The following is a 16916-nucleotide window of genomic DNA, read 5'->3' as shown; positions in this document are numbered from 1 at the left end:
CCGCTTCCGGCAGGAGCGTGCCCCCGCCCCGACCACGTGACACGCGTTTCCGGCCTCCTCCAGCTCCCTCCCGCCGCTCACCGTGAGGCCCCGCCCCCTCTTAAAGGGGCCGCGCCCTCTAGGGTCCCGGTCCCTTCCGAGAGGAGGAGCGACTGGATGTGAGCGATCCCAGCCTCCCAGGCGAACCCGGGACTGGAAGCGCAAGGGGTGAGCCTCAGGTCGTGTCCAGGCTCCTCTGGCTGGGGAGCAAAGCATCCGAGGAGGGGCAGGTTTCTGCAAAAGAAGGAAACGAAGCCCAACCCCACGTGGCTATCGTGGGGACAAAGTCACTGTCTGCCTAAGGCGGCCGGGCACACAGCAAGTGCTCAATAGTGCCGGCAGCTGTAATCATCCCCAGGGGGCCATGGGCACAGGACGTGTGTCAGCACGTCACCGTCTCGCCTTCCATATCTAGGTCAAGGTCGCCGTCCAGGTTCTAAGACCCCCTCCCCACCTGGGCAGTGCGGGGGTGGGGGGCTGGCGGGACGGTCATCTCGTCGCCTCGCCTCATGGCTGGTATGGGCAGGTGACCCGCATGCCATCCGCATGGCAGATCCGCATGGCAGACAGAGCAGAGGGCGGATTCTGTGGGTTTCAGCAGCTTTATTGAGATGTAACTTACATACCATAAAGCTCACCTGTTTAAAGTGTAAAATTCAATGGTTTCGGGTTTTTTTTTCGTGTATTTACATAGTTGTGCAACCACCGCCAGGACATTTTCACCACCCAAAAGGAAGACTCATCCCCAGCAGGCGTTACTCCCCACCATTCCCCCAGCCTCTGCAACCAGGAACCCACTTCCTGTCTCTGTGGACTGGCCTGTTCTGGGCATTTCATGTAAATGGAATCACACACTATGTGGCCTTTTGTGTCTGGCGTCTGTCACTGAGCGTGACGTGTTCAAGTTCCATCCACGTGGTTGCGTGTCAGAGCCTCGTTCCTGTGCTTGGCTGAGTGACGTTCCTCTGTGTGGATGGGCCGCATTGTGTTTATACATTCATTAATAGGCATTTGGGTTGTTTCCACTTTCTGGCTACTATGAATCGTGCTGCTGTGAATATTCCTGAATAAGTGCATGGATATGTTTTTTCAAGACTGTTGTGTATACACCTACGAGTGAACTCGCTTGGTCAGATGGCAACTCGATGTTTGTTTGCAGAACTGTCAGACTGTTTTCCGAAGTGGCTGCCCCAAGCTGGTGGGTTTTGGGTGCTTACTGTGCCAGGCAGGAAAACCACCTCTTTTGATCCTTGCAAGTGTTGGGTGGAGCAGGTGCTAGTCTTAGTGCTGTTGCACATGAGGGCCACCGAGGTACACAGAGGGAAGCCTGGTGACCCAGTAGATTCCCAGGTGCCCAGAGCTCCCGGGAGAGCATCTGGGGCCTGTGAGTTTTGGGTTAGTGGGAGAAATTGGCCAATAGCCTCTGCCATTCCTAGGACTCTGTCCTTGTCCCCTCCCTTGTCTGCAAGTTCTGACCTGTGGAGCCTGTGTAGAGTGCACAGGTCAAGTGCACAGGTTCAGCCTCCCACGGGCCTTGGTCTGAAACCTCCCCTTTGTGGAAATTACCTCCCCACTGAAAATCAGGACTAATGTGTCCTACCTCATTGTCATGTGTGAGGACATAGGAGGTGCTTTTACAGCTTGAATCCCACCCCGGCACCCCCTTGTCCACCGTCCACACTGCCTGCACCTTGGGAATCCACTTGCGGTTCCAGAAAGCTGGAGAACCTGCTCTATGGATGGGGAAGTCAAGGCCTGTGGGGCAGGGGGAGGGTGGGAGCCCGTAACTACAGCATCTGTTTGGAACCTCAGCGCACCTGCCCGATGTGGGCAGAATGGGCTACCTGAATTGTGATCTGCGAGTCACGCTTCTGTTAGTTCTTGATGTTAAAAGAAAACTTATCTGAGAGGATGGAAAAGAAAAACGTGAGAAGAGTTTGGGTCAGAGTGCGCTGGGTTCTGGAGTTGGCAGCACATGGCCATATTTGGGACCCCACACCCTTCCTGCCAGCCCCACCGCCTGGGGACTCCGGGAGGGAGATGTCGGCGGAGGACAGTTTCCACATGTGGCGCAGGACTCTGGGGGCCCCCAACGAGAGACTGCCTGTGCCCTGGGGACTCAGGGGCTGCCCTGCCCCAAAGGAGAGCACGGACTTGTCACCCTCTACTCAACCTTTATTTGCAAACTCTGAGGTCAGATGTGGTGCCTGAGACTGTTTGGACAATGTCCTTTTTTTCCCTCTCTCCACCTTCCCTCAGATTCTGTAGCAGGGAAGGGACCGTGGTCATGGTCTGACCTCTGCCCCATCCCGTCCCCCACCCCTACCCCCAAACGTCTTATGAGACCTCTCTCTCTCTTTAACCTGGTGATGTGAGATTCACGTGGCCCACCCCCTGACCTAAGGGCTATGGGTGGCCAGTGGGTCCTCCTGGGGCATATTCTCAGGTCAGCAGTGCCCACACGGGACCCATGCAGGGCCCAGGCGAGGTGACGTATGCTCTCTGAGTCAGATGACTCTGGGTTCCATCTGGTAGCTGGGCTTGGGGTGGTGCCAGGGTGGCCCCCAGCGTTGGGGGCCCAGGCCTAGGGCAGGTGGCTTGCAGACACCGCAAAGAAGGGGCTCCCGAAGGCCACGTCCAGCGGGGCCAGCACCATGGCCTGGACTGGGCTGTGGTGGTGGGGACAGGCTGCTGCGGTGGGCTGGGGTGGCTGCTAGGGGTGGCGGGCCGAGCAGGAGCCCTGCAGTTCATCCAGCATGAAGGATGGGGCCAGGCAGTGCAGTCCAGGGGGATACGCCACGGCAGGTGTAGCAGGAGATGTGGCAGCCACTGCGCACCCTCCGGGCATGTGTGGCTAAGCACCCAGGCCCAGCGGTCACTGCCGGCTGCGTGTCGGTGAAGTACCACGGCAACCAATAGAAGAGGCAGAGCTGGCCCAGGAGGCAGGCGAGGCGGTGGCATTCTGTGTAGGGGACAGGCACACGGAGGGCGTGAGGCCGCAGCCGGACCCACCGCCTGGCACCCACCCTGGGCTGCACACACACACTGACTGCCACCTCTCCTCCCAGCGAGTAGGCCCTGCTACGCTGGCCACTCACCCGGGTGCTGCCCCTCTGAGTCCCACCGCACACACGCGCTGCTGGTCACCTAGGGGCCCGTGGGCCGTGCCATCATGTCCTCGGCCGTCCCATAGAGCAGCAGCGTGTAGCGGTACAGCATCCCTGGGCAGGGGTCGCAGGTGGGCACAGGGAGGAGGGGGACAGGATGTTGGCGGCCTGGTCCTGCCAGTCACTGAGTCCCCTCTCCAGTGGCTCCCACCCAGACCCCCAGACTCAGATGGTGCTCTGGCTTCTGAGCACGTACTGCTCGCCTACGGACACCCCCTTCTCCCGGGCGACAGCACACCTTCTGCACTCATGTTCTGTCAGAGGAGACCACTGGGAGCCCCTCTTGCAGTGGGGTGACGGAGGCCAGCTCCTGAGTCCCTGGCAGAGGGCGGGAGTCCAGCCCCACACAGCCTCTGCCCCAGCTCTCACCTGTGTTGAAATAATAGCCCTTGTTTTCCAGGCCCAGGGTCCACAAGCCCTGTGGGTTCTCGTCCCAGAAGTGGGTGGACATGAAGATCCAGTTGTTGTAGCCTTGGCTGCTGACGTCCAAAGGTCTGGGAAGACAGGCAGGTGGGGGCAGAGGTGAGGGGCAGTTTTGCAAGTGCACCCGTGGCAACCGGCAGAGCCACGCTGTCTGTGCCAAGTGCTGGCTGCCAGGCTGTGCCCCTCTCCATGGTGGCGAGTGTGCACGTGCTGGGCCACATCCAGCTGCTGCCTGAATCCTGGATGTGCCTGGCCCCCTCCCCGTGAGGACAGGTGGGGAAGGAAACAGCGTGGACAGACAGGGCCACAGCAGCCCCCACACACCTGATGGCCATGAGGGTGGAGCGGGTGCCCAGGGGGCTGGTGAGCGAGATCTCCAGGTCTCCACGGCGGCTGTAGGCCAGTGACAGCTGCACCTGCACATGCTCCAGTGAGCGGATGTAGTTGCGGGAGCCCGCGCAGGCCGACACGTTCTTCCCCACCTTCATCAGCGGCAGGATGGGGCTGGAGAGGTCAGGGGATGAGGAGCCTCTTGCTGGCCGGCTGGGGGGACAGGCGGCCAGCAGGCAGGGTCAGAGCTCAGAGGTCATGGGGTCCACCCTCTCGTTTTATGGATGGGTAAACTGAGGCCTCGGGGCCTGCCTCTGCCTAGGTGGTAATGACAGGCGTGAGGGGAGGGCTGGGGCTGGTGGGGGGTGGGCATTGGGGGCCAAGGAGGGGCCCTCACATGTGGTTGTGCAGGACCCTGATGGAGCATTTCTTCTGCGGCCTTGTGGGCAGCCAGGTGCGGGCCATGTCCACCATCAGCCCGGCGTCCAGCAGCCCATAGCCGTAGTGGTGGCTCACTGCATGGGGGGCGGGGGTGGGTGGGTGGCTGTCACTTGCCCTGTAGGCACAGTGCCCCCTCCACCCCCTCCCAGCCCCGCCGCACCTTGGCGCCCCACACCGTTGGTGCTCCAGTCCTCGGCCTGTAGCTGTGCCGGCTTGGATGCGCGGACCACCAGATGCTGCATGTCCCGCCAGGTCAGGAACGGGCTGGGGGCAGACGGGAGTGGGTGAGCTGGAGACCTGTGCCTGGGGGTGGTGGTGAGGGGGGCAGGTTGGCCCCTGTCACCTACTTGGCCTCCAGAGCCAGGGCGATCACGCCTGCCACCAGCGGGGCTGAGGCCGAGGTGCCCGTGTGCTTGTCTGTGCACAGGTGGTGCAGGTCTGTGGTGACCTGAGGGCAGAGAGGGGTGCGACTTGGGGCCTGGAGGACAGGGAAAATGTAGCCTTTGCTCCAAGAGTATATGGGCTGGTTACTCAGCTGGTTGGAGCGTGGTGCTGGTAACACCAAGGTTAAGGGTTCAGATCCCTGTACCAGCCTGCCGCCAAAAAAAAAGGTAAAAAGTACTAAAGATTAAGTTAAATAGAAAAAAGATTATGTTCAAAATGTGCTTGCCAGGTCCTATGCCTGGGAGGCCAGGCCTGCTGTGGTAGTCATGGGGGCTGGTGGAGGGGCAACCACAGTAGGGCCTGGTCTAGGACCTGCGTCTAGGTCCCAGGGCCCCAGGCAGCCGCGGGAGGACCGTGCTTGGGGTTACTGACACTCGGGGAGCCTCTGCTGTACGGGGCCCTGGGGGCCTCAGAACTGACCCAGACCCGCTCAGTTCCAGCCTCGGCAGCCCTTGGTGAAGGCTGGTCACTGCCTCAGGACACTTGGGCACGTGTCTTGGTGGGGGCCCGATCTAGTGTGGTGGAGGGGCCTGGGCGGGCTTCCTGGGGGCAGTGGCTGTCAGGTGAAGCTCCAAAGGAAGAGTCAGCAGGGACAGAAGTGGGAAAGCGTTCGGGGCAGAGCAAAGGACCAACGTGGAGCCAGGAGGTGGGAAGGAGCCTGGTGACATGAGAAGAAAGTTCCGGCACAGAGGTGGCCGGGGCATGGCAGCCACGGGGAGCCTGAGGAAGACTGTGAGCCGGGTGAGTGACTGGATCTGGGTTTGAAGAGTGGCTTTGGGAGGGGGTGGAGAGGTCACTGTGGCCAGGGACGGGGGCGGCACTCACGATCTGGGGGTCGGTGGCCAGGCCGCTGCTGTAGGTGGTGGTGAGCGTGGAGGCGCAGGCCTCGCTGTACCAGGGCACGCGGCCCTGCTGGGTGGTGCTGCCCACTGACAGTGTGTGAGGGCTGTTGGTGTAGCCGTCGCAGTTGCAGTCGTCGTAGTGGAGCCCGCCGTTCCCCGATGCCCAGACGAAGAGCGTGCCCAGCCCGCCGCGGCCCTGCGGGGTGGAGGCAAGGGGCAGGGGGTGTCGGCCCGACATGGCAGCCCGGCCCTCCGCAGGGTGGGGGACCCGGGGCTCCCGCTCACTTCGGTCACGCCGCGCCGGAAGGCCTCGCGGGTGAGGATGCCCGGGCCGTCCACCGTGCGGCCGTCGTCCTCGGGGCCCCAGCTGGCGCTGTAGATGTGGATGTGCTGCGGGTGCAGGCTCAGCGCCCGGGCCTCAATGACATCGGTGATGATGCCGTCCAGCATGCGCACGCCTGCAGTGGGTCCCAGGGGCTCAGCCGCCCCGGTCTGTCAGCCCACCGCCCCCAGCGCCCCCAGCCACCCAGCGAGACACCCTCTCCCCTCCCCCCTGGCCATGCCTCGGGGGACCCTGCTACCTCCAATGCGGGCGTTGAAGGCGACGCCTGTGCCGCAGAAGCTGTTATTCGCCATGGCTGCCACTTCCCCAGCACAGCGGGTCCCGTGCCTGGGGCCAGGGCCGAGAAGAGCACCTGTCACAGCCCCCACGGGGCACCAGGGGCTGCCCCCCACACGGTGGGACCCCAGGCTCACCGGTTCTCGTCACTGGACGTGTATCGAGGCTGGGGGTCTGGGTCGTAGTCATTAAAGTCATAGCTGGCCAGGGGGTCCTGGGGGCAGGGGGGTGGAGGCATGAAGGGGTGGGAAGCGTCCCCGGGCTGGGGGCCAGCCTTGGGACCTGGGCTACCCCACCCCAGGCTGCCTAAGGTCTCACGTAGTTGGCCCAGAGGTCTGGGTGGTCTTTCTCGATGCCATCGTCCAGGATGGAGACCACGATGCCCTGGCCGGACAGCCCCTGGCTCCAGACCTGCAGGACATTCAGGTCTGGCTGCATCTGGTTGTTCTGCACGAGGCAGGGGCAGCTCAGGGTCAGCGAGGCTCCGACCGGAACCGCCCTGCCCTCCCACCCGGCTGGCCGCTCACCATGTACCACTGCTTGGAGAACCAGGGGTCCGTGAGTGGCATGGCCAGGGAGCGCTTCACCCGTCGCCGCAGTGTCTGCTGCTCGAACCACTGCACCTGAGGGGGACACCCAGCTGGACTGTCCACTGCCTGTCCCTGGGGCTGTGGGCTTCTGTGTCAGTCCTGGCTCAGGGGCTGATCTTCGGGGTCCCCATGTGCTTGGGGCTCTGCCTTCAGCCAGAGGTGAGGCTCTCAACTACGCATCCTCGGGCCCACAGACATCCCAACCCTACCCCTTCTCCTCTCCCTGTTCTAGATCCTTCTTTCCATGTCCTGTCCACCTCCCTCCTCCAAAACTGGCCACTTCCCTCCCCAGTCCCGAACACTGGATGGGCAGCCGCATCTGCCTCCTCCCTGGTCCTCCAGTGGCCCTTTCCTTTCTACAACCCACTCTTGGAGATGCGGCAGGCCCCTCTCTGTTGAAGCCCTCCTGAGGCTCTCCATTACCCTGCACACTGCCGACAGCCTCCGTCTGTCTGTCCAGCCCCCGCCGGCCTCCCTACCCCTCACTTCGCTCCAGCTACTTGCAGCTTGAAGAGCCTGCAAATTCATTTCCAGCCCAGGACCTTTGCCCATGCTGTGCTGCCTCCTGGGGCTGCTCTTCCTAGACTTGTGCCCTTCCTCCTTCTTACCTTCTTCATCTCCCACCCCCAAACCAGTTCATGTCCCCTGCCCCCGTCTCAGCCATCAGGGCTGTTCTCTCCTGAGTTGTTCAGCTCCAGACCTCCCTGTCTCTGTCCCTGGCTGCCCCCTACACACCACAAACCAGCCACTACTCTCAGTCCGCACTGTTACAGGCAGGCAGTCCTTTGGCCCATCCTGTACCCCTTCATGGCCTTCTAGGGCTTGCCAGACGCAGTCTGAATTCCTCAGCCTGGCATCCGAGGTCTTTTTTGATCTGGCCCAGGCACCTCTCTGAGCGTCTAGAGACTGGGTTCTGGACCCATTCAGCCAGACTCTCCTTGAGTGACTTCAAGCTCCTACGCTTTGCCATAAACGGACTGATCCCTTCCTTCCATCCCATCAGCTGGACAGTAGAGGAGGAATGTCACCTGTCCCTCCTAATCAGAACACGGGGCCCTTTCTCTCTCAGGGTACACGACAGGAGGGAGAGGGAGCAGAAAGAAGGGGCTGCTGCGCACCAGGCCCTGGAAGGTGCCACACTCACGCACACTGTCCACATCTGGGTCCCCACTGTACACACTGGGGGGGAGGGGGACGAGTGGAAACCGAGTCGCCGAGGACTATGTCACTCACTGAAGGCCACACAGCCATTCATAACAACCGCAGGAACAACACAGGTGGCCGAGGCCCCGCCTCCAGGGCAGGCTCACCTTGGGGTCTTTCTTCAGGCGCAGGCGGTGGCCCCAGTGCGGGGCCAGGGACTGCTGGGCCACGCCCTGGTGTCGCAGGTGGAAGTACTGCCCGTCAGGGAAGATCTGGGGAAGACCCGGCTCCCCTGATGCCGACGGAGCCCCCCAGGGACGAAGACCAGCCCCCTCGCTTGCATCCTCCCCCAGCCGGGGGCCCAGGTGGGGGCTGCAGGTGGCTTCTGGGAGTCCCACCGTCCGGGGTTGGCCGAGGCAGGTGGGCTGGGGGCTCTGGATATGGGGTGGGGGGCCCAGGCGTCTGGAGTCGTCCAGCCTTCACCCCCCACCCCCCGTCCGTCCGGGTCCCACCCACCTGCCCCAGGTTGACGAAGCCGAATTTGCGTGCCAGGCGCTCGGCCTCGCGGTGACCCTGGGACACCTGCACGGCCCAGCTGTTGACATAGACCGGGGCCCGGGCCGAGGCCCACCCCGCAGCCAGGGGGCCGGCCAGGGCCAGGCCCAGGGCCCACGCCAGGCGCAGGCAGAGCGCAGTCGGGGCGGGCCGCATGGAGGCGGAGCGGGGCCGCGGCCGGAGCGGGGCCTCCGACGAGTCCGCCCCCGGCAAACCGCCGAGGCTGCCCCGCGCCCGCCGCCGCTCCGGCACCATGGCAACCGCGGAAGCTTCAACGCCCAAGGGGCCGTGCGGCGGGCCCGCCCCAAAGGGAAGTCGGGGGACACACGCCCGCCTGGCTGTCCGCAGACCCACCCCCCAGAGCGGCTCGGGCTCCCTATTTGTGCGAGGATCCAAATCTGACCCAGAGGAGCGGGTTCGCTGCTGCCATGGCAACCCCACCCGCGCGTACTTGGCCCCGCCCACTTCCGTACACGCCTCTCCCTCGACAATCGGCCCTGTCTCCTCTCCAGGCCAATCAGAATTGGCCTATCCAGTAAGCCCCGCCCTCTCGACTTAGCTCCGCCCTGTCCCCGCCCCTCAGATCCCGCCCCGCCCGCTTTATGATCAGCCCCGCTCCTCCAGTTGGTCCAATCAGCGCTGGTCTTTCTGCGGCCTCCCCACAAGCTCCGCCCCCCTCAGCGGCGCAGCCAATAATCCCCAGCCCTGACGCCGCCGCTCCAATCAGCTACGTCCCCCTCCCGCTCGGCCAATCGGCCCCCGGTCCGCGGCGCCCCGCCCCCGGCCCGCAGTTTCCTGGCGGCCGCGGCCGTGGCTGGCCAGAGGGCAATGAGGCGGGGGGGACGGGGCAGGCCCCGCCTCCTTTGTCCGCCCTGCCCTCCCATTGGCCGGAGTGCAGGGCCGGGGGCGGAGACATGCCCCGCGGCTGACACCTGCCCGGGAGCCGCGCGGTGCAGCTCGCGACCGGGCCGGGGCCGGGGCGCGGGGCTGCGGGCGAGCTCGAGCGGCCAGCCCCGGGCCCGCCGGTGCCATGGACGGCTTGCGCCAGCGCTTCGAGCGCTTTCTGGAGCAGAGGAACTTGGCCACCGAAGCGCTCGGGGCGCTCGAAGCCAGGACCGGTGTCGACAGGCGCTATCTTGCCGGGGGTGAGACGTCCGCGGGGCGCTTGCCCCACTTCGCCGACGGGCACACTGAGGCTGGGACCTGCCCCCTCCGGCATGCCCTGGCGGTGGGTCTGGTCCGGGTGGAGGGCGCGCCCCACTGCCCAGCGGGGACCCCAAGACCCCGGGGTGGGGTCGTGGACCGGGATCCCCGGTTGCCACAGCCCTGCTCCTGTCCCCTCCACGTGAGCTTGGGCAGGGCCACCCCCTCTCGGCCCCTGCAGCACCCCCACTGCAGCCCGGGTCCCGCCGTCTCTGGGCGCCCGCCAGACCCAAGTCCGGCACTTCCAGTTGCCCAGAGGCCCCGGGGCTGGGGGAGGAAGGGGCGGCACGGCTGCCGGTGTCCTGCGTGTCTGGCCGTCCCCCGTCCCGCGTGGACTGCAGCCTGGCAGCAGGAGTCGAGCTCGTCCTGGTTTTCCCCTATAGGAGGCCAGGAGGGCAACCGACCCGCCTGGGAGGATGCCCAGGACCCTCCCACGTCCCCCCGCAGGGGACCCTCTTCTTGGTCTGCCTTGTCGCCTGCCCCCGGCTCAGTAGCTTTGTGTCACTGTGCCTAAGGATTTGTGGGGTTGAAGTGCGTTGTTGTTTGGCAGCTGTGATGGGGGAGGGGGGTTGGACTCTGTCCACGGAGCGGGGGATCCCGGCACCCCTGTTCCTCTCCGCCTTGGGTGGCCCCGGACCTTCCTGAAACTCAGTCTGGCAGCACGTAGTAAGCGCTCCCCGTAAATGCCTCCCCCTGCCCTTTTTAAGGTGCTCTAAGGCCCACTGGCTCTGCCGCCTCTTCCAGGAAGCCCACCAGGGACGAATCACGGGACACTGTCTGGACTCTGGGGGAGCTCTGGGTGGAGGGCAGTGCCACGTGTTTTGAGCACCTTCGGTGTGCAGATTCCGGGAGTCCATTTCCTCTCATTTTCCTGCCACCTGGGGGATCCAGGCAGCCCAGGGAGCGTCTGAAATCTGAGCCCAGATCCCGGAGCCCTCCCCGCCCCCTCTCCCCGTGTCCAGCCCCGTGTGCAGCTCCTCCGGGCAGCTCGCCCCGGCTGTGCCTGACCGTGGGAGCAGGCTGCTGACCTCTGCACTGGCTTTCCACATCCCTGGTACCAGTGGGCAGGGAATTTAGGTCACAGAGCACCAGGGAGGGAGGGGTCAGGGAGGGGCCAGCTGGGGGGCTTGATGTCTCCAGGGAGGAAACTGAGGCACAGGGAGGCAGGGGACGTGTGGGAGGCTGCCTTTCCCACCTGCCCTGCCTGGGATTTCTACACCCTACACACACACACACACACACACACACACACACACACACACACACACACACACACACACACACGCACGCACGCACACACGCACACACGCACACACCCGCCCCCCATCCCATCTGTTGCTCATCTCCAGGGCTGTGGCCCCCCTAGTCCTGATGTGCAAGGTCATCCTCCTCTTGCTGAGGCTGCAGGAAAAGGGATTCGGGAGAGGGATACCTGGGAGAGCCCCTCCTCCCCCTCTAGCCAGTCCCAGAAAGGGGTGTCTTCCCCGCCCCCTCGCTCAGATGTGGGAACCCTTGGACGCCACCTATGCCAAATCGCCAGGTCCCACGCCCCCAGGTAACAGATGAGGAAACTCAGAGGATACCGTGACCGGGAAGGTCGCACTGCCTCCTAGGGCCGGGGTGGGGGGTGGCCTCCCAGTCCCGAGTGACCTCGAGGATAAAGACTCTGCAGGTGCAGGAAGGGTGGGGGACTTGGGGCTCTGCCCTTTGGTCTAGGAGTGGCCCCTATCTCTCTGCAGATGGCCTCGGAGGAGGAGGCTGCCAAGCTCTCTGGGCCTAGAGGTGCCCTGGGGACCTTGGGCACCCCCCACCCCCCAGCCTCAGTTTTGTTCTGGCGCTTGAGTGAGACAAGGCAGGGGACACACAGGGCCTGGCACACAATAAGCGCTTAGTAAATGCAGAGTCATCATCTCTCCGTCAGTTTCAGGACGTGGCTGAGCTGTCCCCACCCACCCCCATTGCTGGGAGTGTATTGTAGTGGCCAGAAGTCACTCGATAAAGGTCTAGAAAGGAGTTCTTGTGGCTAACCCCAAGCAACCGTAGCAGGCAGGGGCCGTTTCCAACCCCATCTACGGATGGGGAAACTGAGGCTCCACACAGAGAGAGCCTTGGTCAGTGCAAGTGGTGAGTGAGTGGAAGAGTCAAGGGTTCTACTAGGTTTGGGGGTCGAATCCTGGGTTTCGCTGCCTCCCATCAAGACAGGCATTCCCAAAGGGGACGACACTGTCCCCAGGGTATGTGTGGCAATGTCTGGGGACACTTTGGGTTGTCACAGCCGAGTGGGGGAGCTCCCATCATGGAGTGGGTGGAAGCCAGGGACGCTGCTCAGCATCTGCAGTGCCCAGGACGGCCACCCCGTCTTCCCCACACCAGGAGTGACCCAGCCCCACATCAGCGGTGCCGATGGACACGCCCCCCGCTGAGACAGCGCAAGGGAGCTGCTGCCGTTCCCAGCTCACCCGGACCCCGGTCTTAGTGACAGCAGGGCCTCGCTTTTAGGCTTCCCTCCCGGCAGTTATATTCGAACACTGGTCTCTTGTTCTCAGCCCTCCCACAGGGCCTGGAATGAGACGGTTATAGTCGCAGACGATCACTTGTTCACTCAACAAACGTTTACTGGGCAGCTGCTCTGTAGCCACCCCTGCTGAGCCGCGGCCCCGAGTCAAGGCCCCTGCCTGTCCTTGGGGAGCTTTCAGCCCATGGCGGGGGTGGGACATGAAGCTCAGGGTTGCCACAGGGGATGCACAGGCGCTGCAGGGGTAACTGAGGCCTACTGGGTGTCACCGAGGCTTCTGGGAGGAGGTGACCGCACCAGCCAAGAGGAGGCCCGGGCACCACAGTGGGGGGCCGAGGCTGCCCAGGCCCGCACCCAGCCCCGCTCTCTCCTGTAGGAGCTGTCACTCTGCTAAGCCTGTGTCTGCTGTTTGGTTACGGGGCGTCTCTACTCTGCAACCTCATCGGCTTTGTTTACCCCGCATATGCTTCGTGAGTACCGGCTGGCCGTCCACGCGGGGGCCGGGCGGGGTCCCCGGGGCCATCCCTGACCCTGCCGCGCTGTCCCACAGAATCAAAGCCATCGAGAGCCCAAGCAAAGAGGACGACACTGTCTGGCTCACCTACTGGGTGGTGTTCGCCCTGTTCGGGCTGGCCGAGTTCTTCAGCGATCTACTCCTGTTCTGGTTCCCTTTCTACTACGCGGGCAAGGTGGGCACAGCCCTGGCGCCTACGACACGGGGGTCTCCGGGAGGAGTCGGTCACCCAGCCTGGGGGCCGGGCGGGGAGGAGACCAGGAGTCCGGGGGTAAGGGGGAGACTCAGCCCCTTCCCTGGGGAAACAGGCTCAGCCTAGGGGGTGTCTGATGGTGGAGACCCGGGCCCACCCCAATAGGATGTCTGATGGTGGAGACCCAGGCCCACCCCTATAGGATGTCTGATGGTGGAGACCCTGGCCCACCCCTATAGGATGTCTGATGGTGGAGACCCTGGTGCACCCCAATAGGATGTCTGATGGTGGAGACCCAGGCCCACCCCAATAGGATGTCTGATGGTGGAGACCCAGGCCCACCCCTATAGGATGTCTGATGGTGGAGACCCAGGCCCACCCCTATAGGATGTCTGATGGTGGAGACCCAGGCCCACCCTGCAGAGGCGTCTGATGGTGGACGGCCAGTGCCTGCCCAGGCACTGCGTGTGACTCCACTGCCACCTGCCCCGCAGTGCGCCTTCCTGTTGTTCTGCATGACTCCCGGGCCCTGGAACGGGGCGCTCGTGCTGTACCGGCGGGTCATCCGGCCACTGTTTCTAAAGCACCACGCGGCCGTGGACAGCGCCCTGAGCCACCTCGGCGGGCGACTTCTGGACACGGCAGCCGGAATAACCAGGGACCGTGAGTGCTCGCGGGCTGCGGGGCTGTCTCTGCCTGTTGCCTCCTGGGTCTTGGCCTGTCCGTCTGTCTGTCCATCTGTCTGTCTGTCTGTCCCATCTCCCAGTCCACCCGCCCTGCTCATCCTCTCCTATCCTCCCCTCCTGACACTGCCCTCTGGCTGGCATCTCAGCTGCCACCTCTGGCCTGTGCTGTCCGCCTCTCACTGTCTGCCTCTCTCTTCCTGGCTCTCGGGAACCAGTCCTGCAGGCCCTGTCCCGCAGCCGGGCTCTTGTCACCCCAGCGGCTGTGGCAGGGCCCTCCACTGCTCTTGGAGCCAATTGTACGTAACTCCCTGGGGGAGGTAGGGGCTCTGTGTGTGTGTGTGTGTGAGTGTGCGTGAACGTGTGTGCAACATGCATACATGCATGTGCGTGTGCATGCACTAGTGCATTGCATGTGCATGTGTGGCCATCACACACGTGCTGCCCTGCGTGTGCACACCTCTGTGTGTGTGCATGTGTGTGCACGCATGGACATCACACATGTGCTGCTCTGCGTGTGCAAACCTCTGTGTGCGTGTGTGTGCACATGTGTGCAATGTGCATATATGCGTGCATGTGTGTGCATGCATGGACATCATAGACGTGCTGCTCTGTGTGTACATGCCTCTGTGTGTGTGTGAGTGCGTGTGCTCTGCTGTCTCAGTTTAGCCTGGCCACCTGGCCTCTCAAACTAACCCAGCACTCACAGCCTCCTTCCAGCTCTCCAGCAGCTTAGCAGAGCCCCAGGGGCCCAGCCACCTCATGTCAACTGCCCCTCTCTCTGCAGCCCAGTCCGACCTGACCCCACCACAGACGGACAATTGAAGCAGCCCCCTGCCACTGGCGAGGATCTCCTGGCTGGCAAGAAGGGGGCCACGTCAGGCACACAGCCCTCCAAAGAGTCTTCAATCGATTCCCGGACAGAGTTCCCCTCCAGCCCCTCCGGTCCAGACAAGCCTCCGGGGGTCCCCTTAAATGCCACTTCAGCCAACTCCCAGTCTCGCTCCTCAGGCATCCCCAGCTCCGGGTCCCGGGGCCAGCTGCCCTCCGGCTCTGCCAGTGGCTCCCAGCTGCCCAGCAAGGCCAGGGGCCAGCCTCGGTCACGAGGCAACTCCTCCAGCCAGCCCCAGCAGCGTACTCCGCCCCCCAACACTTCCTCCGGCCCCTCACAGATGGCCCATCAGTCCTCGGGGTCCACGCACCATTCCAGTGCCCCCACCAGCCAGGTGCCACCCCTGGTCCAGTCTCCCAGCGGCACTATCATCCCCATGCAGCCTGCCAGCAAGGTCCCCAGCAAAGCCCCCAGCAAGGCACCGAGTGAACCAGGGGACACGGCCCCCAAGACCAGCAGACGGCGCCGGAAGCGGTCCTCGAAGCCATCAGCCAGCAGCCCCTTGGTGACCGAGCTGACTGTCCCCAGCCACTCTGAGTCCTCTCTAGAGTACTCCTCCGAGTCCACCACCGAGGTCACCTGTCGCTGGCCACACCACAGACACGGGCTCCAGTGCCTGCAGCACTGCTGGCGCCTGAGACACCTGGCCCGCTAGAGCCGGCAATAAAGCGCATCCCGACCAGGCTCGCCGGGCGCGGCCTCGTTTCATCAGGAGTCGGCCCCATTTCACAGAAGGGGAAACTGAGGCCCAGAGAGGCAAATCCTCCCACTCGCGGTCTTGCCAAGTGGCCAAGGCTAGTTGTCAGGCCTGTTCGTGTTGACCCCCTTCTTTTAAAAACTCTTCCAGAAAAGAGAAATGGAGAAAATGCCCCTGATCTCGCTTGGGTCCCCCGCAGCCCAGAAGCAGGTGTTGAAAGAAGTTGAGTCCTGGTCCTTTATCTGGGAGGGGATCCCAGGGACCTCCAGGGGGAGCGGCGATGCCAGGCGGGGATGCCAGGCGGGGAGGGGGAGGGAGTCGAGGAAAGGGGGCGTGGCCACGCCAGCAACCCCTGCGGGCACCTGGAGCTGCAACCAGGCATCGCGGGCACACCTGGGACTCATCCTGCCCACCTGGCGAGGGGGCCGGACTATTTACCTGCTCACTGCTGTTGGCCGCGGGGGAGGGCTGGTCTCAGGCGGGGCGACCATTAATTCTGGCCAGTGCTCCCTGCAGGTGGGGTGGGGTCCCGGGGCCAGAGAAAGCGTCCCACGGGGAGACGTAGGGCTGGCAGCTGAAGCCAGACTGGCGTTCGTGGGAACCGAGAGAGCGGATATCGGTGGGCACCGATGAGTCTTCTACAACCCGCATATTTTTTGAAGCTGGCCTGACCCTGATAACAAAAACAGGTAAAGACAGAACCAGGAAGGAGGTGAGGAGCCTGTTTCCCAGATGTAGATGCAACACGTCTAAGCAAAACCAGCGACCGAAATCCAACAGGATGTAAAAAAGCGGGACACCCGCTGTTCATGTTGGGTTCCCTGGACGCAGAGCCTGAGACAGAGGCAGGGAGGGGAGAGGCTGAGCAAGAGGTGGTCTGGGGGGCTGGAGTGAGAACTGCACCCTGAGTTAACTCCACTTTGGGTCTGGGTGCTGGGTTTGGGGTTTTTTTAACCACAGGTATTTACTGATGGGTGGAAGAATACTGTTCTGATGCAACAATAAAGCACAGATGGAGATTAAAATGATTTGGGGGCTGGCTGGTTAGCTCAGCTGGTTAGAACACGGTGTTGTAACGCCAAGGTTATGGGTTCGGATCCCCGTACCGTCCAGCCACCAAACTTGGTATATAACCAAAGGGGGAGGGGAGCCATAACTTTAGGAACTTTAAATATGCAAATGAAGGAGCCACTGAAATGCCTCTAACCGATCAGTATCAGAAAATTCTTCCCTTTCATGCAACTCCCATGTTACAGACACTTGATCACAAAGTCAGACACAGATACTTCACCAGGAACTCCAGGGCTGGCCGGTTAGCTCAGTTGGTTGGAGCACAGCCTTGTAACACCAAGGTCAAGGGTCTGGATCCCCATATGGGCCAAGAAAAAATATTAAGAATTCCCCCTTCATTTATATCTGAGACCCCCCAGCCTAGTCTCTCCCTGTTCCCTTCCCTGTCCCTCTGCAGAGGTAGTTTTTAGCAATCCCCTTCCTAAGGAAGTGTGTACACATCCTGGATAGATTTCCACAGCAAGGAAATAAACAAATGAGCAATAAGACAGCCAAGGGCAGATTTATGGATAAACAGACACATGCAAACAAGACAGCAGGACAGTAGCAGCCTGA

At 62.8% G+C, this 16916-nt stretch overlaps 2 protein-coding genes across 3 annotated transcripts; one reads left to right on the top strand and one right to left on the bottom strand.

Annotated features, from left to right (window-relative positions):
* Positions 1–3133: 3133 nt before the first annotated feature.
* Positions 3134–8749, bottom strand: PCSK4 (proprotein convertase subtilisin/kexin type 4). Its single transcript, XM_063111424.1, has 13 exons — positions 8555–8749; positions 8206–8310; positions 6833–6928; positions 6624–6752; positions 6443–6519; positions 6268–6356; positions 5972–6144; positions 5670–5882; positions 4748–4848; positions 4561–4664; positions 4357–4474; positions 3954–4133; positions 3134–3260 (listed from the first exon to the last, which is right to left on the bottom strand). The coding sequence occupies exons 1-13, from the start codon at positions 8747–8749 to the stop codon at positions 3134–3136; spliced, it is 1707 nt and encodes a 568-aa protein (XP_062967494.1).
* An 874-nt stretch (positions 8750–9623) lies between these two features.
* On the top strand, positions 9624–14591 carry REEP6 (receptor accessory protein 6). 2 transcript variants are annotated; one of them, XM_063112584.1, is made up of 6 exons: positions 9624–9738; positions 12688–12781; positions 12862–13000; positions 13513–13681; positions 13920–14000; positions 14489–14591. In XM_063112584.1, exons 1-6 carry the CDS (start codon positions 9624–9626, stop codon positions 14524–14526), a joined length of 636 nt encoding a protein of 211 aa, XP_062968654.1. In that variant the 3' UTR covers positions 14527–14591. The 2 variants fall into 2 exon arrangements, with proteins under 2 accessions (XP_062968654.1, XP_062968655.1); XM_063112585.1 differs by lacking the exon at positions 13920–14000.
* Positions 14592–16916: the final 2325 nt, after the last annotated feature.

The sequence above is a fragment of the Cynocephalus volans genome, chromosome 10 (genome assembly GCF_027409185.1).
Source record: "Cynocephalus volans isolate mCynVol1 chromosome 10, mCynVol1.pri, whole genome shotgun sequence".
NCBI lineage: Eukaryota > Metazoa > Chordata > Mammalia > Dermoptera > Cynocephalidae > Cynocephalus > Cynocephalus volans.
The sequence above is the reverse complement of the archived record's forward strand: the minus strand, read 5'-3'. Positions and strand labels throughout refer to the sequence as shown.